At 43.3% G+C, this 15,255-nt stretch overlaps 1 protein-coding gene across 12 annotated transcripts in view; it reads right to left on the reverse strand.

Moving 5' to 3' along the window:
* The window catches only part of DOCK3 (dedicator of cytokinesis 3), a 669,732-nt gene that overhangs the window by 104,080 nt on the left and 550,397 nt on the right, over positions 1 to 15,255 (reverse strand). For 11 of the 12 annotated variants that reach the window (XM_031662807.1, XM_031662809.1, XM_031662805.1 and 8 more), the window contains 4 exons: positions 14,010 to 14,180; positions 7,981 to 8,173; positions 3,773 to 3,900; positions 1,223 to 1,369 (listed from right to left, as the gene is read on the reverse strand). In XM_031662807.1, coding sequence (XP_031518667.1) covers positions 1,223 to 1,369; positions 3,773 to 3,900; positions 7,981 to 8,173; positions 14,010 to 14,180 — 639 coding nt within the window. The remainder of the gene's footprint in view (positions 1 to 1,222; positions 1,370 to 3,772; positions 3,901 to 7,980; positions 8,174 to 14,009; positions 14,181 to 15,255) is intronic. The other variant, XM_031662806.1, reaches the window with a different exon arrangement.

Raw genomic sequence — 15,255 nt, forward strand, 5'->3', positions numbered from 1 at the left:
TGAGCCACCGCGCCTGGCCTGAAATTATTAAAAATACATGTGTGCAAAATATATATGTTCATGAACCTCATTTTTATCTCAAAAATGGGCATAAAAAGCTATAGGTAATTTGTCATGAGGGTCACATGGGTTAATGTATATAAAGCATTTAAGAATAAAGTCCATTATGTAAAAAGGTACTAAATAAATTACAATGATCATCATCCTCATTATAATCTACATAAAATGAATCACTTCCTCAGTACTGCTAAATGAGCTAATATTGGACAAGTGCATAAAGCAGATTCTGGCCCACAGCAAGCACTGTGTAAGTGTTGGTTAGAAGGCTGGGTTACCAGGAAATGCCAGGGTACATATACATATATGTTTTTTACTTACAGTGAGGGTGCCTTCAACAGAGGCTCCTAAAGGAGCAGACACTCTTTCCAAGCCCAGTGCTTCAGAACACGTACCTGCTCCCTGAGTGCTCCCTGCTCCCCCTAGCACGCTGTAGCTTGGCTTGCTCCAGAGGGTTTTCTTCAGAGAGATCACTGTAATCTCCCATCTGCCAATGGAAAGATTCCACGAAAACTGTTTATCATGTCCCCACCTCAGGGCTGAGAAGTCTATTCTGGAGTTGGGGTACATGAGGGGCCCAAGGTATCATCTCTCTGCCCCTCCTGAGAAGCCTTCCCAGTTCGTTTCTCTTTTAGTTAGATTACAGAAAAATCATTATTCAGTAATGCCAGTGAAATTTACCTCATCACATTTTTCCAAATCCTAAAAATGTAGATACAAACATAATGGACAAAAGCAACTAATTTGTAGATAGAAGCCAATTCTGAGAAAATTATTCTGTCCTGTACATCATTTAGGAGAACCTATATGAGGGGGTTCCTAGAAGAAGTAGTCTGTTTTTCAACTTCAACCTCTTACTACATCTTACATACATCCCTGCTTCATTCCACAATATAGAAAATGACTTGGCTCAAAGTATGCAGGAAAACAGGACAACAAACATTCCCCGGATCTGCCCTAAAGAAGAGTCCTGGGAATATGAACCTAGAGCTTTCAGAGTGGAGAGGAGAGTCAGATTCAAGAAGGGAAGAGGGCAGCATGCTGACAACCATGCAGGAGGGGAGGCTGAGATGAAGGTGATGGGATGGTAAGATGGAGGGGGAGTACTGTGGAGAAGCCCCAGGTTAGAAAAGAAGGCAAGAAAACCTGGATGTTAGTTACTAACAGTGATCTCGGCTGTGCACTGCGGGCACCGCTGCCCTCTTACCGCCTCCTGAGCGTGCGATTTGCTCATGATGGTGAGCAGAGTCTGCAAGAGCACGTCCAGGAGGCTCTCCACCATCATCTCTACTTCCTCCATGACATCTGCCTCCTGGAGCAAGCAGTAAGAGAGCACACCGTTAGCACCAAGCCAGGCTGAAGTACAGCTGGCAGCACTTACTATGTCAGGTACATCAGCAGTAGTCTTCTGGATTCCCGACACCAAGCTCTCAGTCTCACCAACATGCAGTGTCAAGGAACCCAGGACAATGGCTTTGACAGGAGGTGAGGCACAACTGCCACTGCTGCCCAGGCATGGTGGCTGGGGCCTTACCCTAACTCAACACCACCTGCAACTTCGAATCTCAAGCAGATACATTAATTTTGATATACAGGGCAGAAACAAAGATCCTGAGTTAAATGTTTTCTTTGATTTCCCTAGAATAGTCAGGAGAAGGCACAACTCTGCTGACACTTTTGGAAATGATAAAGTTTGAGAAATGGTGACGAATTCACACTACAGGGTGTGGCCGCAGTACCTTCACTAGTGCATAGCACTAATGCACAGAAGTAGCTCATCTTTCTGAGCACCCTGTTTTCTCCTCAGGGTTTTCCCCTTGGGTGCCCTCAATTTTTGCCAGCCTGGACTGCTGCCTAGATATGCCTGGGTCCACTTCTAGCTCCTCAGCTCTCTCCTTCGTGTTACAGGGTCCATTTGAAGGACTCCAGCCTCAGTGCATCTTTCTCTGGCCACCTCACAAAAACAATGAAGCATGTCTCCTCACTGAGGGCCACTTTCTAATTTAGGAAGAATCTGTTATCCTATTATAGACCTCTCACATTCATCTCAAATTCTGTAGCATGATTTTAATTATCTCACAAAGAGATTCCTGTTGCCCCTTGTCTAAGATGTTTATACTATCACTGGTCCTAGTGTCTATCCTTCACCCATCCATCAATCTATCATTCACTAAACATTTACCATGTGCCAGTCACTGTTTGTGAACCTAAATATATAGAGGTGAACAAGAGAGATAATATCTCTGCTCTCATTGAGCTTCAATTTCATTGTTCCTCTACCCATCCATCCATTTTAACTATACTCTGCCCCATTCCACATGAAGAATTTGAGTAGCTCTTGGGACCAAAGTCATTTTTCCTATCTGTCGAACTGATCATAACACTTACCAGTGATGTATCTTTGGGTAGTCATAAGCAACTCATTACACTGACTCTAGCCCCACAAACACAACCAAACCATCGCCTCCAGGTTTTTACTGGTTCCCACTCCTGTTCCATTCCTCCTCTTTTTTTGCTTCAATTTCTCTCCTTCCTTTAGCAATAAGCTGTCCCCCCCTCAATACAACCTTGGGCTATGAGTAGATCTTATGTGCTTGGTGTGGCTTCTCTGAGGCCTGGTGGGAAGAAGAGCTGCCAAGTCTTACCTGGAGCCAAGAGCAAATAATAGGGCCATTATCACCATCATAGTCACTCTCTGCCAAGCTAGACCCCTGTCACCAGATGGTACTTTGAGTTTGAACATCAGAGTATCCTATTGAGTCCCTGTCCCCTGCTCAAACAAAATATACTTTTTTTTTTTTAGGTGCCTCTCCCACTACATGTAGCTAGCCTATCCTTGTATATTCTTATCACCTGGTAACTGCCGTTCATTTTAAATGCATGTGAAATTCTATTCTCTAGCAACTTAATAAAACGGTATAATTTAAAAATCCATTTTTGTTTTACATTTCTTTCCTTATGCTTTCCTATCATTTCTGAATTTTCTATAAGTAATATGCCTTTCTTCTATTATCAAAAGTACATGAAATAAGTATCATTAAAATAAATTCCTACTCTCGCCTGTGCCTGATTCATATCTTTTCTTCTCTCTTTCCCTACCTCAGTTCATCCCCGCCTACCACCGATTTCTTTCAAAAAGAAAAAATAAAGAGGAAAGAAAACGGGTAAAAGCAGTATCAGTTGAAACCCGACCCTTAAAGCACAATTCTACCATCCTCTGAGGCTCAGAGCTCTGGTGGGCAACATTAACCTCTTGTATGCCCTGACCTCATTTGGCACAGTATAGGAACGCCATATGGGTGGAATCAAGCTGTCAGGAAGCTAACAGAAGAGCCTGAATAAGCAAGCTACCTCTCAAGTCTGGGTCTGCCTCCCTGTGCTCATGCCTGAATATTCTCAGAAAACTCCCAAGAATGCAGAATTAAAACCTATTGATGGAAACAGCATGACACAGAATTGGGCTTTGTGGTACTACAGATAACTATATTTCTGGGTAGATTTGATAGTGCAACCTTTAAAAATAGCAAGAATACGTTGTACAGAGAAACCTGTTAGGAACACACAGGCCACCATTCACTTGGGCACCTTCCTGTCACTGATGAAAGCATCTGTGACTGAAAAGTGTACAAAGCGATCTTTGTTGGTCTGCCTCTGGCTAAACTAATACAAGACTAGGGAAGAGCTGAGCAGGGTGGAGTGGGTGTGGGGCTACTACCAGAGAGCTGGTCTTGACGATGGAGAAGATGCTGCCAAGAATTCCTGAGCAAATAAGCAGCTCTTTCTGCTGCCTCAGGTGAAGGTGAATGTGATGGAGAACCACAGGAAGCAGGATGCGGCGGGATTCTGGGAGAGAAAACACAAAGGTGAAGAAGCCTTTAGAGGAGAACTAGCTACTGCGGGAAGCCAGTGGCATTATAGGACCTAGCTATTCTCAAAGCAGGTGGGGTTGAGACTAGAGCAAAAGTGAAGGTAATCCCCTTACCTTACAAGGGCCTGAAAGCCCACTGCCTGGAAATTATAAGCCATCACATGACATTATTCTTCCATCTTTTCTTTGTTCTCATTTCAATACCAAGCATCCATGATATTTTGTGCAGGATGAATGTTAGGAGTCTGCTTCATTTGGAATGAAGTCTCTTTTTTTTGGAGACAGGGTCCCATTCTGTCACCCAGGCTGGAATGCAGTGGCATGATCATGGCTCCCTGCAGCTTCAACTTTCTAGGCTTGCTAGGGCAATCCTCCTACCTCAGCCTCCCACACAGATGGGACCACAGGTGTATGGCACCACACTCGGATAATTTTTTAATTTTTTTGTAGAGATGAGGTCTCACTATGCTGCCCAGCAAGTCTTGAACTCGTGGGCTCAAGCGATCCTCCCTCCTTGGCCTCCCCAAATGCTAAGATTACAGGTGTGAGCCACCACACCCGGTCCCAAATGAAATCTCTTTAATGAATAGACTCCAAATTAAAAGCACAGTTTACAGTGAAAATTCCATTTAAATGGTATACTTAGTATGAACTACACTGACTGAACTTGCAGGCTTGAAATGGATTATAGATTGCCCCTCTTTATGCCCTGGCTAGGTAGGTAGTCTGACACTTCCACCCCTGTGAGCATTTACCTTGCCACAGCCAACAGGCCTGCTCCCTTTCCCCCACAGCCTTGTGAGATTGCTGCTCACTGTGTATACAGCAATGAACACAATTGAAGCACGACCTTTGTATTGTCACAAGACTTTGATAATTAGCCAACATTTATCACCAATCCCACTGAACACTTCAAATGATTTTCTTTTACTTTCTCCCAATGTTACCAGAATAGCACTTTCATCAGAAGGTGACTATATTTAGAATCCCAAATTCAGGAAGGCTGTCCTACTTCAAGCTCCTTTATTAACTCATTCTGAGACCTCAGGCAAGTTGACTCCTCTCATGAGCTTTATTTTCCTCATCTGTAGAACGGGGTGTAAGGGCCTCTTCTATAATACATTTACTTCACAGGGGAGGTTAGGAGACAAGTGAAATGCAAATGTGAATGTGTTTATGGCACCCTGTATTCCTACGTGGTCAGTGATGGTGTGACTCTGCAGGTCCCATCATATCTGGCCAGCATGATTTAGTCAGATTATCAGTAACACAAACAAGCCATGGCATTTTGGATTTATCGTTCTTATCTGTCTTTAGTTAAGAGTTCCACATGAAATTCAGACAGAAAATCTTTTTCAGTCAAAGACAAATTACATGATATATAAGAGATTTGGGCCTGCCTTGTCAAATGCTTAGAATATGTTCAAACAGGATAGAATACTAGCTAGTCTAGATTTAAAAGGCTGCTTGAATAAAAAAAGTTGATACCGCACTGTGTGGATGAAAATACCAACATACTTAGTATTTGTAATAACCAATAGCTGCTTACAGAAAAAAACAGTGGTTTGTTACTAGAACCTGCTGAAGAAGAGACCAAACTTATACTTTGAGAATACCAGTGCTGGTTAAAGGACATCACTGGTAAAGAACCTTTTGCTTCAGGGAAGATGCTGCAACTCAGGCATTCAATGAAAGTGAGATGCAAACGAAATTTTGGCGGTGTTTGTCATCTAAAATCCAATTACATAGTCCAAGGCCACATAAGTATTAAGAAAATTTTTCTTAAGTGTTTGTGTGAAGCAGCAAGTACATGCAGAGATATTAGAAATAAAGTATGTCAGTGAGAGCAGTCTGCTGTTCCCCTTCCCACATATTTTGAAAGCATTTTTTTTTTTTTTTTTTGAGACAGAGTCTTGCTCTGTCGCCCAGGCTGGAGAGCAGTGGTGCGATCTCAGTTCACTGCAAGTTCCGCCTCCTGGGTTCACACCATGCTCCTGCCTCAGCCTCCTGAGTAGCTGGGACTACAGGCACCCGCCACCACGCCTGGCTAATTTTTTGTATTTTTAGTAGAGACGGGGTTTCACCGTTTTAGCCAGGATGTCTCAATCTCCTGACCTCATGATCCGCCCACCTCGACCTCCCAAAGTACTGGGATTACAGGCGTGAGCCACCACGCCCAGCTGAAAGCATTTTCTTTTAAGCAGTGCACAAAGCTCAAGTGTGTACAGTGGCCTTCAGTGACAGTGTGCCCAAACCATTAATAAAATCTTCAACATAGGAGCTGAAGAGAGAATTGTTTACCAGCATAAACAGTTACTGGTCGAAAAAAGATGACTTTCTTGGTGGCAGCTTTACTACTACTAGCAATACCATACGCTGGCAGAGCTAAGTCAAAGGGAACACCTATTTAGTATTACAAATATGTGTAGCACTGGGCTGAGAAATTTTTGGTCTTATACTTTAAAAGTCAAACCTGGCCGGGTGCCATGTCTCACGCCTATAATCCCAGAACTTCGGGAGGCTGAGATGGGTGGATCATGAGATCAGGAGTTCGAGACCAGCCTGGCCAACATGGTGAAACCCCATCTCTACTAAAAATACAAAAAAAAAAAAAAAAAAAAAAAAAAAAATTTAGCCAGGCATGGTGTTGCATGCCTGTAGTCCCAACTACTCGGGAGGCTGAGGCAGGGGAATCGTTTGAACCTGGGAGGCAGAGGTTGCGATGAGCCGAGATCACACCACTGGACTCCAGCCTGGGCAACAGAGCGAGACTGCATCTCATTTAAAAAAAAAAAAAAGTCAAACCTAAAAAATTAACCACCAAAATTATAAAAATTCTAATAATTGTTTTGCTGGTGTTTTGGATTTATTTTGGTGCCTCAGAAGTTTATCCTAGCACAATGATATTATATTTAAAGAATTAGGCTCATATTGATCTTAATATATGGCCATTGAGCATTTGGTTGTCCCTGCAAGGCAGAACTTGATCACATATGATGTGGCTTCAGGAACAAAACCAGAAGTTCTTCGTGAAAGACAGACTACGCTGCTAATATATTAGATTGTCCTGACCCTTTGGGGAGCATAAAGAGCTCCCTGTCTATTCCTCTCTCTAATCCTTGTTGGTTCTCCAAAGACTTTCGGAAAATGTATCGACTGGTATGGCAAGGAAACAAGAAAGCACAGGGTCCTCAGGGCCCCCTTTCAGGGCCCTTTTTTTTTTTTTTTGAGACAGTCTCGCTCTGTTGCCCTGGTTGGAGTACAGTGGCATGATCTCAGCTTACCGCCACCTCTGCCTCCTGGGTTCAAGCAATTCTCCTGCCTTAGCCTCCTGAGTAGCTGGGATTACAGGTGCCCACCACCACGCCTGGCTAATTTTTTGTATTTTTAGTAGAGATAGGGTTTCACCCTGTTTGCCAGGCTAGTCTTGAACTCCTGACCTCAAGTCATCTGTAGGGCCTCTTTTATTTTCTTGGCTTATCCTTGTTTCCTTGAGATAGTCCCTTCTCTCTTCCTCTCCTTCCCTTCCTGAGTGTATGGCAAGCTCTGTTCTTGGAAGCTGTGGGCCTGGAGGCAGGGCCCTCATGAACAAGATTAGTGATCTTTTAAAAAAAGAGACCCCAGAGAGCTGCCTTGCCCCTTCTGCTATGTGACAACAGAGAGAAGACAGCTGTCTATGAACCAGGAAGTAGGCCTCACCAGACACTGAATCTGCTGGTGCTTTGATCTTAGACTTCCTAACCTCCAGAACTGAGAAAGTTTGTTGTTTATACGCCACCCAGTCTATGGTATTCTGTTACAGTAGCCTGAATGGACTCAGACACCACCCCAGTGACATGCCCGTATGTGTGGATTCCTAGGAATAAACTGTGAGTAAGACAGTAGGCCTAGGTCTTGGCTACATTCTCTATTATAGTTTACCAAAATATTCTGCATCTTAAGGGTCACTGGTTTCTTGCATAATGGTTGAGGAAACTGATCCTTTGATTATCACTTGGCTATCACCCCTAGAAGGAAGGAAAGGTGAGTCTGACTCTCATCCCAACTTGATTTACCTGAGAAAGAAAACAGGCGGCTATCCACTGTCCTGGCAATGGACTGCAGCTTGACCACGTCCATTGACTGCCCAATGTGCACAGTGCTGGGCATGCTCCCCAGTGTCCCTCTCACAAACTCTGCCACCTCTTGCACGGTGAACATTTGCAGCAGCTCGTCAAAGATGGTTGGGAAAGAATTGAGGAGTGCAGCCTGCAGAAGTAAATGAAGCTGTGGTTAGCACAGAATTAGGGTGTGTGTCTATCTTTCACACTCAGACAATGACACAAGGTGGTGAGAGGCTGAGAAGGCACTGTAGCATCTCTGCCTTAGGTGGGCTCCTCCCTGGCCACTGACTACAGCACTCAGGCATGGAGCAGGAAAAACCAAAAAGGAAACCAAAACAAGATAATTTACTGGGATCCAGGAAATCTGAGGCTTTCATAACTTGCATATAGCATTTGCTGGCAAAAGAATGGGGTATAAAGAAAAATCTGCTCAGTGTGGCTTAAGATCCACAGCTGTTTTTGTTCATAAAATGTATTTATATTTTTGTTCATCTCTATGATCAAGTTCTTAACATTCCAATTTTGGTTCCAAACTCAAGAAAGTATGGCAGAGAGCTGAGTTCCTTCAAGCAGCATCAGCTGAACTCTGCTCACAGCCCTGCAGCCAATGATCCAGTTCTGAGAGCTGTACCATTTCCCCAGAATAGAGATTCTTATTTGCAACCATGAAATATGAAGGCTTCATAAATTATTTTTTTCATGAGTGATGCCTGGTAGTCTCAAGAGTAAATTCAAGAGGATGAGAAATCTGTGTATTTGGTTAGCCATAAACTCTTGAGGACTGTTGACATGGGCTTAGAGTTCAGCAACCTAGACACCCAAGCAAGGGGAGTGGGAGTGTGCATGTTAGGCTTTTCTTCTAGGATGTAAGCTCTGGTAGACCACAAGGTAGTTCCTTGAGAACAATCTGATAATAGAACAGTTCCAGAACCTTTGGGAGGCAGAGCACTATAGGAGAAAGAGAATGGGTTTTGGAATTAGACACGAGTTCAAATTCGAGCTTTACCACTTACCTGACACATAAACTTTGGCAAGTTAACCTAATTCTCTGTTTCCCCATCTATAAAATGGGGATGCTGCTATTACTTATTTCTTGATGCTGGTATGAGGGAAATTTTTACATAAAGTTTCCAGTAGAGTGTCTGGAACACAATAGGCCTTTGATATATGCTGGTTCTCATGATTTTCTCTTGTGGAAGTGGAAGCAGCATGAAGACTTTTTTTCACTTCTCAGTCCCCTTATGCCATTAACTCAGGATTTACAAAGAGAAATGGAGTGCCACCTTGAGACAAAAAGGTGAGAACACACCCTTCCCAAATGGCAGGCTGGGGAGGGAAGGCTGTTTTCCTGACTGCTCCATCAGGCAACAGACACTGGCTTAGAGTGAGTGAAAATTTATGCCATGGAAAACAGGCTTGTGCTATGGTTTTTATTCAGGCCAGGCCCAACTGGAGCACTTATATGAGTTCTATCTGCAGATTTATAACTCCTGGAATATTGAGGAGATTGTTTCGCAGTAATTAGAACCAGAACAAAACATATTGTTAGCAGCTTAGATATAAAAAACAAAGGAGTGGTGAAGTAGGTGCTTTATAATCAATAACAAACAGTAACTCATTTGCTCTCTTAAATGGTGAAATGTCCTGTACTTAGACACCAGGACAGAAGGACTTTCACACCCTGACATCCTCTAGTGGTCATAATCAAAGATATAAAGTCTAAGTGAATAATATGCATACATATGTGTGTATGTATCTCTCTCTCTCTCTATATATATATACACACACATATACACACACACACACACACACACATATATGTGAAACTCACGAAACATGAGCCTTGCACCAAAGAAGGTGGTCAGATTTTCACCCAGGTCTTAGCTGAGACCAGATCTAAGCTATTTATCTTGATGTAGTAGGAGTGTGCCACTCAATACAGGGCATTACTGTGTTACCAAGTTCCCAGAAAGCATATGTGCATTGCTTTGCTAGCTACCTCTAATCTCTCCGTATTCTGGCTGTGGGAGGGGAATGGAAGAGGAACATGAGCAGCTTAAGGTACTTAGAAGGGGAGATCACAGGTGTCTTCCTTACAGAAGCACCTGGAAGCCTTGAGGTACTCCCTTATAGAGTTCCTTATAGACTCCCTTATAGAGTATATTTCCTTATAGAGTCAAGGAAGTCTTAAGGTACTCCCAGTTGATTACCTGTCCTCTGGGCTGAGAAACCTACAGGCAACTGGTATCAAGAGGCAACACAGAGGCAAGTGGAAAACAAAATTTTTAAAAAAAATTTTTTGTTTTTTAATTTTAATCTAAAATGAGGCAGTTTAAATATATACTTGGGCTAACAATATACTTGGCAGTGACTGAATGACTGGACATGAGAGAGGCTGTCTGATCTTTGCTTACAGGTTTTGGCGTAGTATTTAGCTTCAAAAAGTTGAAGAATATAATCCATTACATAAAAATTCTGACATTCATTTTATAAGGAAAAATACTTCCCTTTTGACTGGGGTAATGAATTCTTGATTTGTTCTAGGGTAAGACTGTGTGGAAAGGTAACAGATTAGCTGGCCAGGCAGTTTTGTTCGTTTTCGAGACAGTGTCTTACTCTGTGGCCAGGCTGGAGTGCAGTGGTCCAATCACAGCTCACTGTAGCCTTAACTTCTTGGGCACAGGTGATTGGCCAGGTAGTTTTAATATAAGAAACCAAATTTTCTTCCCATACTGGTATTTCTAATATTGAATCTAATCTAATCTTTTTTTGAAGTTTCATTTTAATTAATTAATTTATTTATTATACTTTAAGTTCTGGGATGCATGTGCAGAATGTGCAGGTTTGTTACATAGGTATACACGTGCCATGGCAGTGTGCTGCACCCATCAATCCGTCATCTACGTTAGGTATTTCTCCTAATGCTATCCCTCTCCTAGTCCCCCGATCCCCCCTAGGTGTGTATGTTCCCCTTCCTGTGTCCATGTGTTCTCCTTGTTCACCTCCCACATATGCCACATATGAGTGAGAACATGTGGTGTTTGGTTTTCTGCTCCTGTGTTAGTTGACTGAGAACGATGGTTTCCAGCTTCATCCATGTCCCTGCAAAGGACATAAACTCTTTGTTTTTTATGACTGCATAATATTCCATGGTGTATATGTGCCACATTTTCTTTACCTAGTCTATGACTGATGGGCATTTGGGTTGGTTCCAAATCTTTGTTATTGTCAACAGTGCTGCAATAAACATCCGTGTGTGGCTGGGCGCGGTGGCTCATGCCTGTAATACCAGCACTTTGAGAGGGTGAGGCAGGTGGATCACCTGAGGTCAGGAGTTCAAGACTAGCCTGGCAAACAGGGTGAAACCCCATTTCTAATAAAAATATAAAAAATTAGCTGAACATGGTGGTGTGCGCCTGTAATCCCAGCTACTCAGGAGGTTGAGGCAGGAGAATCGCTTGAACACGGGAGGTGGAGGTTGCAGTGAGCTGAGATTGCTCCATTGCACTCCAGCTTGGGCAACAAGAGTGAAACTCCATTTCAAAAAAAAAAGAAAAAGAAAAAGAAAAAGAAAGAAAAAAACACACGTGTGTATGTGTCTTTATAGTAGAATGATTTATAATCCTTTGGGTATATACCCAGTAATGGGATTGCTGGGTCAAATGGTATTTCTAGCTCTAGATCCTTGAGGAATCACCACACTGTCTTCCACAATGGTTGAACTAATTTACACTCCCACCAACAGTGTAAAAGTGTTCCTATTTCTCCACATCTCTCCAGCATCTGTTGTTTCCTGACTTTTAAATGATCGCCATTCTAACTGGTGTGAGATGGTATCTCATTGTGGTTTTGATTTGCATTTCTCTAATGACCAGTGATGATGAGTTTTTTTCATGTTTGTTGGCCATGTAAATGTCTTCTTTTGAGAAGTGTTTGTTCATCTCCTTTGCCCACTTTTTTATGTTTTTTTTTTTTTTCTTGTAAATTTGTTTAAGTTATTTGTAGATTTTGGATGTTAGCCCTTTGTCAGAGGGATAGATTGCAAAAATTTTCTCCTATTCTATAGGTTGCCAGCGGAGGCTGCAGAACAGCAAAGATTGTTGCCTATTTCTTCCTCTGGAAGCTTCTTCCCAGAGTGGCACCCACCAGATGCCAGCCACAGCTCTCCTGTATGAGGTGTCTGTCGTCCCCTACTGGGAGGTGTCTCCCAGTCAGGAGGCATGGGGGTCAGGGATCCACTTAAGAAGACAGTCTGTCCCTTAGCGGAGCTCGAGCACTGTGCTGGGAGATCTGCCACTCCCTTCAGAGTCGGCAGGCAAGAACACTTAAGTCTGCTGAACCTGTGCCCATAGCTGCCCCTTCCCCCAGGTGCTCTGTCCCAGGGAGATGGGAGTTGGATCTGTAAGCCCCTGACTGGGCTTGATGCCTTTCTTTCACAGATGCCCTGCCCAGAGAGGAGGAATCTAGAGAGGCAGTCTGGCTACAGTAGCTTGACAGCACTGTGGTGGGCTCTGCCCCCTCCAAAGTTCCTGTCAGCCTTTCTTACACTGTGAGGGGAAAACTGCCTTCTCAAGCCTCTGTAATGGTGGATGCCCCTTCCCTGACCAAGATTGAGTGTGCCAGGTCGACGTCAGACTGCTGTGCTGGCAGTGAGAATTTCAAGCCAGTGGATCTCAGCTTGCTGGGCTCCGTGGGGGTGGGATTCGCTGAGCTAGACCACTTGGCTTCCTGGCTTCAGCCCCCTTTCCAGGGGAGTGAACGGTTCTGTCTTGCTGGTGTTCCAGGTTCCACTGGGGTATGAAAAAAACTCCTGCTGCTAGCTCAGTGTCTGCCCAATCAGCCGCCCAGTTTTGTGCTTGAAACCCAGGGCCCTGGTAGTGTAGGCACCTGAGGGAATCTCCTGGTCTGCGGGTTGCAAAGACTGTGGGAAAAGCGTAGTATCTGGGCCGGAATGCACCGTTCCTCAAGGCACAGTCTCTCCTGGCTTCCCTTGGTTAGGGGAGGGAGTTCCCTAACCCCTTGAGCTTCCCAGGTGAGGCGACACCCCACCCTGCTTCTGCTTGCCCTTCATGGGTGCACCCACTGTCTAGCCAGTCCCAGTGAGATGAGGCGGGTATCTCAGTTGGAAATGCAGATCATCCGCCTTTTGCGTTGATCTCACTGGGAGCTGTAGTCCTGAGATGTTCCTATTTGGCCATCTTGCCAGCCCTCTGATCCTAATTTAATCTTAATTCTTAGCCAAAGCTTCCTAGTTAATCCTACTGTTTTACAAATTATTTCATTCAACTTCTGGAATGGACAAAAGCTAATCTAAATTTTCTTTTTTCCTTTTTCTTTTTGGAGACAGTCTCACTCTGTTGCCCAGGCTGGAGTGCAGTGGTGCAATCTTGGCTCACGGCAACCTCCGCCTCCCGGGTTCAAGCAATTCTCCTGCCTCAGCCTCCTGAGTAGCCAGGACTACAGGTGCATCCTAATTTTTTCTATTTTTAGTAGAGATGGGGTTTCATCATGTTGCCCAGGGTGGTCTTGAACTCCTGAGCTCAAGCAATCCGCCCGCCTTGGCCTCCCAAAGTGCTAGGATTACAGGCCTGAGCCACTGTGCCCAACTTTCGTTAATACAATGCTTAATCAGGAAATAAAATTCCCCATACATTCTGATTATCTCCTATGAATAAGATGTTCATAAAAAACTAAGTAGTATGTAGCTAAATAAATTTGGTCTAAAGACTGTTCACAAGAACAAATTTGTGCTTCATCTCCAACATAAAGCCAATGAGCTGTTTTACATCTGGCAGCTGAGGCACAGCCAGATTTGCAGTAAAAGCAGCATTTTGTTGTATCAGGTATTTCCTTATAAATCACTCCTTACCCAACACACATGATCCTGGCAGGGTTTCTTCATCTCTGAAAACCAGAAGACAAAGAAACCTCCCGCTGAGAAAGAGGAACCCAGCAGCAAAGCTTCCCTGCAGTGTGCGAACCTGAGTAAAAAGGAGTGTTTCTGAGTTTCTGCTGTCCAGACTGAGCACAAACCGGATGGACTGGAAAAGTTCTTGGATACTGGATCTGAATTGTTCCTCTTCCATTCCACAAGTGGCTCGTGAGTACAGGATCCGTGACTGTACAATGAACTTGAAAAGGTACTCCAAGGCCTGGAAAGTGTGGGAGAAAAAGTGATGGAGAGGTGTTGAAGATGGTCAGGAACTCACATAGCAGAAAACAAAGGACAAAGTAACAGCAGTTTCTATATCAAAATCAGGTGATGGACAGTTCTAACTATGGAGATAGATAGGCACTTTATTTTTTAAATTTTTTTCTCAAATATCCAAATTGTCACTAAGCAGCAGCTACTTTCTTATTGAAAGAATCATTAAATAATTTCACAACTGTTTTCTGAGGTTCTGGAATTAAGGAGCCATAGACTGTTATAGAAATAGTTGAATTCAAGAACATTCAGAGTTTAAAAAATAAGTTTCTTTGTATTTTTTTTCAGGTCTGGAAATAAAAGGGTCACAAGGCAAGGATGTAAGAAACACTCAAGTTTACTGCAAGAAGGAAGTATCCTAAAGGACTCAGGAGTCCTCAGACTTAGGAGTCTCCTACATCTTTAAGATATAGCTGGGGCCTGACACAGTTCCTCCTTTTTCACCAGGGGTCACAGAAATCTGAAGAAAACTTGTCCCAGGCTGCACAGCAGCCGATAGGCCTGATACATCCAGTATCCACCCTCTTTCCACAAAGACATCTGCCATAAACAGTTCATAAATAGTATAAGATGAAGCTTCTGCAAAAAGTTTGGGAGCAGAATCTGATTCTGAGGAGTTCCTGATGCTTGGCCCATGCTTACAGAGTAATTTCCTTTTAAGATAACACATTCAAGACCCAATACTATGTTTTCTAATTAAAAAAACAAACAAAAAAAAACCCCAAAAAACCACAGATTTCCCAGACACTGAAAAGGAAGAGATAATGGAGAGAAACTTATGCAACGCTGAAACAAACAGAAGTCAGGTACTTGACACATAAACAGGAAACAATTCCTAAACTCCCTTTCATGATCTATCCAGCTGTTAGACAGTTTGGAAAAGCAGAACTTAATATTTTGTGGCCCATACAAAATTCAGTTGGCACTGGGGAATGCCAGTTTAGAAAATGTGTCATCCAGGGATTGTATCAGATGATTCTGTAGAAGAAATGAGTGTGTGGCCTCGTCTCCATAAATGCTAC

The sequence above is a fragment of the Papio anubis genome, chromosome 2, assembly GCF_008728515.1.
Source record: "Papio anubis isolate 15944 chromosome 2, Panubis1.0, whole genome shotgun sequence".
Classification (NCBI taxonomy): Eukaryota; Metazoa; Chordata; class Mammalia; order Primates; family Cercopithecidae; genus Papio; species Papio anubis.